We start from the raw sequence: 8416 nt of genomic DNA on the forward strand, positions 1-8416 counted from the left end.
GCAGACAACGAATTGCAAGCCTTGTTGGATGAAGATGATACTCAAACTCAACAAGAACTCGCGGATCAATTGAATGTGACGCAGAAAGCCATCTCCATTCGTTTGAAAACTATGGGAAAAATTCAGAAAGTGGGAAAATGGGTTCCGCATGAACTGAATGAAAGACAGCAAGAAAATCGAAAAACCGTTTGTGAACTGCTGCTCGACAGATACAAAAGAAAGTCATTTCTCCATTGAATCGTGACAGGTGATGAAAAATGGATATATTTTGAGAATCCTAAGCGTCAGAAATCATGGGTGAATCCAGGCGAACCATCAACATCCACGGCAAGACCAAATCGCTTTGGAAAGAAGACAATGCTCTGTGTTTGGTGGGATCAGAAGGGTGTAATTTATTATGAGCTGCTAAAACCTGGTGAAACCGTTAACACTAATCGCTACCAACAGCAAATGATCGATTTAAATAGAGCATTATGTGAAAAACGACCGGAATATGGTAAAAGGCAACACAAAGTCATTTTGCTTCATGATAATGCTTCATCACACACAGCAAAACGAGTCAGGGAAACGATCGAGGCGTTCAGTTGGGAAATATTAGTGCATGCGGCTTATTCTCCAGACTTGGCTCCGTCCGATTATCATCTATTCGCATCACTGGGACACGCTCTCGCTGAACAACACTTCAATACGTATGAAAATGTACGAAAATGGCTCGATAACTGGTTCGCGTCAAAAAAAGAACTGTTTTTTTGGCGTGGCATTCATAAACTGCCGGAGAGGTGGGAAAAATGTATAAATAGCAATGGAGATTATTTTGAATAAAATATTATTTATCATTTTCAAACAACAGACGTGTAATTTTTACAAAAAAATTCCGGTTTCATACTTCTACACCTGATATATACAGGGTGTCGCGACCTTTTTTGCCAATCACTTTTGTGTAGATAGAGCGGACTAAACTGAGTCGAAAAGTCCTCTACCACTTTGCAATTTTCGCAATAGTTAACAAGATATTAATTACTAAAAATTGCAAAATATTGGTCTTGAATAATATTTTACTCAAATACTATCAACTTTACAGAAAAACTGCAAGAGACAAAAATTATTTATTTTCTTCTCATAAAGTTCTGAGAATTTTTTCAGAATTTTTTCAGAATTTTTTAATACCGTATGTTCTAATGTTGATAAAAATAAGAAAACGCAGTACTAAAAAGTTGATAAAAAATTCTGAAAAAATTCTCAAAACTTTATCAGAAGAAAATAAATAAATTTTGTCTCTTGCAGTTTTTCTGTAAAGTTGATAATATTTGAATAAAAAATTCTTCAAAACCATTATTTTGCAATTTTTAGTAATTAATATCTTGTTAATTATTGCAAAAATTGCAAAATAGTAGGTCTTTTCGACTCAGTTTAGTCCGCTCTATCTATACAAAAGTGATTGGTAAAAAAGGTCGGGACACCCTGTATATACAGGATGTTTCTTTTTAATTTAGCCAGGCGAATGTTTCAAATGCTGTTGAATTTATAGAAAAATGTGTCAGACAAATGTTGTAGAATGGGGAGAGGGACACAAGATGGTGGCCTTGAGTTTTTGATGGTCAAACTGAAGATCATTTCAAAGTCAACTTTGGTTTTTTAATGGAATGTAGTATTTTTCATTGCATATTCTGCGAGCATAAAATTCTGCGTTAAAGTTGTCTGACACGTTTTTCATGAAAATCCATTTTATTGTGGAAATTTAGCAATTTAAGCAAAAAAATTCGTAAAAAGAATCATGCATCAAGTTGTACATGTTCATGAACATTTTACGTTCTTATAGTTACCCGGAATCAACGGCGTGGACGTGACGAAAATCTGATCCCATTGGGGTGCTTGATTTACGTGAGTCCCCTTGCCTCTCACGTTCGGGATACTTGATTTACGTGAGTTCCCTTGCCTCTCACGTTCGGGGTGCTTGATTAAAGTGAGTCCCCTTGCCTCTCACTACGTATCAGACTACTGTAACATTACAGGAGGTGTTCAAAAACGTCTCTTCCAACGGCTAGGCACATGTGCAATCGACGTTGATGCATGATTCTTTTTACGAATATTTTTGCTTAAATTGCTAAATTTCCACAATAAAATGGATTTTCATGAAAAACGTATCAGACAACTTTAATGCTTTTTCAGAATATACAGTGAAAAATGCTACATTCCATTAAAAAACCAAAGTTGACCTTGAAATGACCTTCAGTTTGACCTTCATCAAAAACTCAAGGCCACCATCTTGTGTCCCCCTCCACACTCTACAACTTTTGTCTGATACATTTTTCTATAAACTCAACAGCATTTGAAATATTCGCCTGGCTAGATTAAAAAGAAACACCCTGTATATGTGTATGTGTGTATATATATATATATATATATATATATAGCATTTTCTTCTTGAAATTATTTATTAGATTAGATGTAATTTTATGATCTATAAAAGAGCAGATTGAAGATTTGAAGTGACAATGAATAAATGTTGTTTTGCTTTTGTGAAAATGAGTGACTTTTTTGCAAAATAAACAAGTGTATGTCAAGGAAAAGAGGAAGGAATAAAACTGTAAAATGATAAAAATGTAAAAAATGTAGGAAGGTCTAAAGCAGAATAAGGAAACAAATATGAAAGATGAGATAATAGTAAATAAATAATAAATAAAATGTTGAAAATACTGAGCTTAGATCTCGCTTTTCAGTTTGCAGGACATTCCACCATGGGACGTGTTCGAATGTTATCCTCCTTCACCAGAAAGTGGATCTATGCAAAATAACAGATTTTTCGAGATCGTCATTTGGATCCTAAAGATATTCATTTATGGATTGTTATTTACTATCGTCTTTTGTGGCGGTATCGTATCTAAATTATTTGTTTTATTGGCCACCGCGCAACTACGTAAAAATCAATCGTTGCTCTTTTGTAATCATAATGAAGGTAAAATTTTAATTTAGAGAGCGTGTAAATTAAAAATTTATGTACAAGATAAATTGGAAAGTACAAATATTTGCATTCCTTTTATCCAAAAGTGTAGAATTTTTCAAATTTATCAGTCAAAAATAATAAAAAAGCCCGTCAGAGCCTATATCGAGAATGTGAAGCATCATATGTAGGCCAAACAGGTAGATGTTTGAAGACACGCATAAATGAACATAAAAATCACACAAATTGGAACACTACACAACATTCCGTAATTACAGAGTCAGTCATCAGCATGATTTTGATTGGGAAAATGCAAAGATATTAGACGAGGAAAGGGTGTTCAATAAAAGATTGATTTCGGAAATGATTCATATAAAACAACAGAGGCAGAATGCCTCTTTTTTTTTTAATTTACAGAATGATACGTATTCATTAGATCCACTATACTTGGAATTGTTTGCGGAATCGTGACGTTGTTTCCCCTCTTTGTTCTTAGTTTTAGTTTTATTTTTATTTTCATTTCAATAACTACGTGACTTTATTATTTTGACTCTCATTTCATCTCTGACTGTTAACACTACAAGACCTTTACGTCGAGTCGCAAGATATGCTTACATGTAAGCTAATACAATTAAAATTTAGATTAATTATTTTAATAATTCTGTAATTGTTCGTTTTTTCTTTTTGTTTTCTTTCTTGTTAATGACTACATAGTAAATCTGACAATTTGATGTGCGATGTGATTCGATCTTTTGGCGCAATGTACTGGATTCCGTTTTTATTTTATGTAAGTTTTTATATTATTATTGTATAAGTTAATATTCTACTTTTTGACGCATTGTATCTGACTCCGTCTTAATTTATGTAATTTATTATAATTTTTTTTGTATAGGTTAATATTTGTGATAATCATTTTACATAGCTAATTTGGTATTTGGATAAAGAAGAACGAGCTAAATTGGTGTGAATCACTCTTTTGGATTTTGCGTTATTTATATAATTAGATTTATATTTAAACAATATCTTTATTTTAGGCCATATATGTGAAAAACACAATCAATACTAGAAATTTAAAATGCCTATTACGGTCGAAGCTGGATCTTCGTTGCTTAAATATTATAATTCTACCTTGAATTACTAATATACATATACTATATATGTACTTGCATATATACTATATTGTAGTCTTTTTCAAACTGCGCGCCGAATTATTTTTCCCGACTAAATAAATGCAATTAAAACTACTCTAACAATCGCGAATTAAATTGACGAGCAATTTGATGCTACCATCAAGTATCATATATTATAAAGATGTTAATATGTTTAAAAACTGTTAATAAATTTATAGATTTATATTTATATTGATAAGGACTCAAATTAAAGGGTTGAAACGTTTATTTGATTTGATTGTTATATTCACATGAAAATAAAGTGTTTTCTGTGCATCCGAACAGCTGATGTAGGCTTTGACGGGCTTTTTTATTATTTTTGACTGATAGATTCTTTCGAGCCTCATTTTATATATTTGTTTTCAAATTTTGTCTTGTAAAAGTTTTAAAATTTTTAAAACATTTGCAGAGGTAGATTGCGCACGTACGAAATGTTAAAATATAGGATTTCAAGCAATTGTCAAAGTTTTACTAAAATATTAAATCAAATAGAAATTAAAAAGTTAAATTAAATGAAAATAATTAATTCTAAAGAGAGGTATGGGAATTGATATTTGTAATTGAAAGGATTGAATAGTAACAGATAATAGTTAAAAGAATCCTGCTGAATCAAGTTGAAAAGATAGTTTACAAAAATTTGTAATATAATATCGAAGACATACCATTTTGAAGATTATCTTATCGCTTATTTATCACGTTATTATATAAGTAATCACGTTAATATATTAAAAAATCACGTTTTGTTATTATGTTACGTTAATTACTTCATGAGGAGAGAGAAGGAAGTAAGATTTTTCTCTCTTATCGGATATATTCTTTCATACTCTAAAATTCTTGAATATTCCTTAGAATTAGAAGAGCTTTTTACCGAATATACGCAAGATGGCCGTATAAAATGGACGTGGTGTTTAATTTTCATATTTCTCATACCGGAATGCATCGGGATGTTAAACACCTTGTGGCACTATCTATTCAAAAGAAAATCAAGGATGCCAAAGAAACGGAATATTTTACTCATGATCTTGATAGATACTCTTCACACGCTCGGTTTAGTATTATTAACTTTTATCATTCTACCAGAAATCGGTGCAGTGCAAGGTGCCGCGATTTTCTGTTGCCTATGTTTCGTACCAGGATTGTTGAGTAAGTGCGCATAATTAATTTACGAAGTCCTGGGTCAGTATTTATAGTCGGTTCTTATTTTAAGATTATCTTAAGTAATGTCCTAAGATAATAATACGGCTTTCTGATTAATTCATGATATCTTAAGACTGTACTTAAGACCGTCTTAAATATAAAATCTGATTATGAATACAGGCTCTAAAAATTAGAAGGTTTCAATAGCAATCGTCTTCTCGACATTTTTCAATTTTGAAACATTTTGCTTTAACTTACCGTTACTACGCTAATTTTCGACACTCTATTAAAAATTACAATGGTAAATAACTTTCGTTTCTACTACATATCACGATTCCGAAAGAATTTTACTTGTCATATAAATAATACATTAAATACAACTAAAATTATTAATATTTAATAGATCTATTTTCGCGAAATGAAGAGAGCCGTAATATATCAGCAATTAAATTAAGATTACTAAAAATTTGTGATGTACTGGCATTGATCGCCCAAGTCAGTGGGATGTTGTGGCCTTTGATTCTTACTATCGAGCACGACGTCGATAAAACGTTGATGTGGATTACTCCCGTTGCTCTTGCGTTGTGCTCAAGTCGCTGGTGGAGCAACTTTGTATCGTCTCACAGCAACGTTGGTACGTACCGATCACATATACATATACATATATATATATATATATATATATAATCAAGATGCCCAAACGATGACTAAAACCTTTTGAATTTTGTTCAGTGTCATGACCTTGATAACATTTGTTAAGATCAAAACCATTGGAGATTGTTCCTCTTATTTTCACTTTTACATAAAAATAAATTTTTAGTGCAAAAATGAAAATCTTGATCTTAACAAATGTTATCAAGGTCATGACACTGAACAACATTCAAAAAGTTTTAGCCATCATTTGGACACCTTGAGTAATGCTAATACCGGCGATACTGTAACTTTTAAACCTTATAACTCAAAAAGCATTTTATGAAAAAATATTTTATTATAGTGTTTTGGAAAGCTCTCTAGGTATGCTACAAGAATATGTATTGAAAAGTGGAGGGTTCTATTTAAAAAATGTAAAGTATCCTTCTTCTGATTTTGATAAGACCATCCAAGATCAAACCAATGGTACCAATCATCTCCCCCTCTAAGTCAAAACTTTTGTCTAAAGCACTTTTCTCTAAAATGCACTGTCCAAGAGATATTTGAGATAGTCAATTAAAATCGGACACTCTGTATATATAAATAATTTTAAATGTGTTGCCTCATGTAAAAAAAAGAAGAGCGAGAGAGAGAGAGAGAGAGAGAAAGAGAGAGAGAGAGTTTTATCTTATAATCTTGATAAATGTATATTAGAACTTACTTTTTTATAGTGAGTGTTTTTACTGGAAACTGATTTGATTTATTTCCAAGTTAATCGGAATTGTTACGTAGTACAATTGGGTCGAATATGCCGCGATATATCAATATTGAAATATCGAAAAAACAAATCATCTTCCAATCAAAATAGGTATAGTACGATCCTTATCCCGTGCGAAAGAAGATCTTCAACCAGGTCAGCATATCGTACATGGATATGTTTCAATTTGGAGGATATTCATTTTTATCACAGGAGCTTTCGTTATTAACATACGCGAAGGAATAGATGCCAAAAGCTTCTTCTCACCGCAATTCACCTACCGCAATTTCCCTACACCTCTTTATATCTTTGCGATTCAAGCTGTTTGCACTATGACGATGTATCAAGCTTGTAAGTCAAAACAGTTAAACACACATATATATACATACACACACTTACATTAAAAATCTTACATTAAAGTTCTTCATCTTATAAGAGAAAAGCTCTGCAAATCCAAAAATAATCAATTGTGAGCAATATTTAAAAGATATTTTTAAAGAATAGAATGATGCAGATTATAGATAATTTTTTGCTTGTTTTACCTGTTTTTCGTAATGTCTTTTAAACATTTGCATCATGTGAGAAGATTCAACTTAAAAGTTTTCTGATTAATCATTCTATTTTAGCTTATCGAAGATTTTAATATTTTAACTTAATTTAAATATTTTAACTCTTTTATGTGTGTGTGCATTTTCTTTGAATAAGTTCAAGAGCGCTTTTGATTTCAATTTTTATTTTTTCGACATTTTCAGGCAAATTCGTTTACAGAACCCATATGCACCAATTTGGTTTCGCGTTTCCAACAAATCTAGTTAGCCTAGGAGTGGTATGTTTGATTGTGACATTGTGCATCGCCAGAAAGAAAGACATCTGTGCCTTTCGTAATGTTACCCCGGACTATCTTTTCTTTGAGGATTTCCTCTTTGGAAATTGGAACGAATTTCTTTCTAGTTGGTACACTTGGTTTTGGCTGATATGGCTCATGTCACAGATATGGATCACGATACACTTGTGGACCACTGAAAACGAAAGATTAGCATTAGCGGAAAGGATCTTTTCTACGATCACCTATGATTCGCTCATGATCGATCAATGCTTAGCTTTAAATAAAAGGATGCAGAATGAAAATATTGAACAAAACCACGAAGGGGAAACTAAAGATGCTCAACTTCCAGTAAAGAGTTAAACTCTCATCTTATTGATTTATTATCGCAATTATATTTATTGTTATAATTAATTTGAATTTCAGAATGGCGACCTGAGACTCGAAGTTATCGATATTAGCTTAGATGCTGGAAGAATCGAACGAAATTTTGACCAAGACGACTCGATTGATGCTGATACAGCAGTTGATAAACGTAAAGATCGAGTTGCAAAAATTTATGCGTGCGCTACAATGTGGCACGAAGAGAAGAGCGAGATGAATCATTTAGTGGGCAGTATTCTACGATTGGATAAAGATCAATGTGCAATACGCGTCACGCAGAAATATTACAAAGTTCAAATTGAAGACTATTATGAATTAGAAAGTAAGACGTCGTACAGACAAGTATAACTAAAAGATTAGAAGGAACTATATATAGTATTTAATAATATAAATTAAGTCACAAATTTTTTTTTATCAAAACATTACATGAGTAATTAACAAAATTTACTTTTTAAAAAATTATAATGGGTATTAGTCCAGTCGTCAGAGGCAAAAATACCACTGAACCTCTAAAAATGATCCGACCTGGCTGAAATTTGGTATGAATGTCCACTAGTAGTCTCCAAAAAAGATGC

General features: G+C 32.0%; 1 protein-coding gene across 1 annotated transcript in view; it reads left to right on the top strand.

The window, feature by feature from the left end:
* The first annotated feature begins 2724 nt into the window (after positions 1-2724).
* Positions 2725-8416, top strand: part of LOC108766024 (uncharacterized) — a 61194-nt gene continuing 55502 nt past the window's right edge. The window contains exons 1-6 of the mRNA XM_018515041.1: positions 2725-2956; positions 4960-5253; positions 5651-5881; positions 6746-6985; positions 7387-7808; positions 7884-8163. Coding sequence (XP_018370543.1) covers positions 2785-2956; positions 4960-5253; positions 5651-5881; positions 6746-6985; positions 7387-7808; positions 7884-8163 — 1639 coding nt within the window. The 5' untranslated portion in view covers positions 2725-2784. The remainder of the gene's footprint in view (positions 2957-4959; positions 5254-5650; positions 5882-6745; positions 6986-7386; positions 7809-7883; positions 8164-8416) is intronic.

The sequence above is a fragment of the Trachymyrmex cornetzi genome, unplaced genomic scaffold, assembly GCF_001594075.2.
Source record: "Trachymyrmex cornetzi isolate Tcor2-1 unplaced genomic scaffold, Tcor1.1 scaffold565, whole genome shotgun sequence".
In the NCBI taxonomy this organism is placed as follows: Eukaryota; Metazoa; Arthropoda; class Insecta; order Hymenoptera; family Formicidae; genus Trachymyrmex; species Trachymyrmex cornetzi.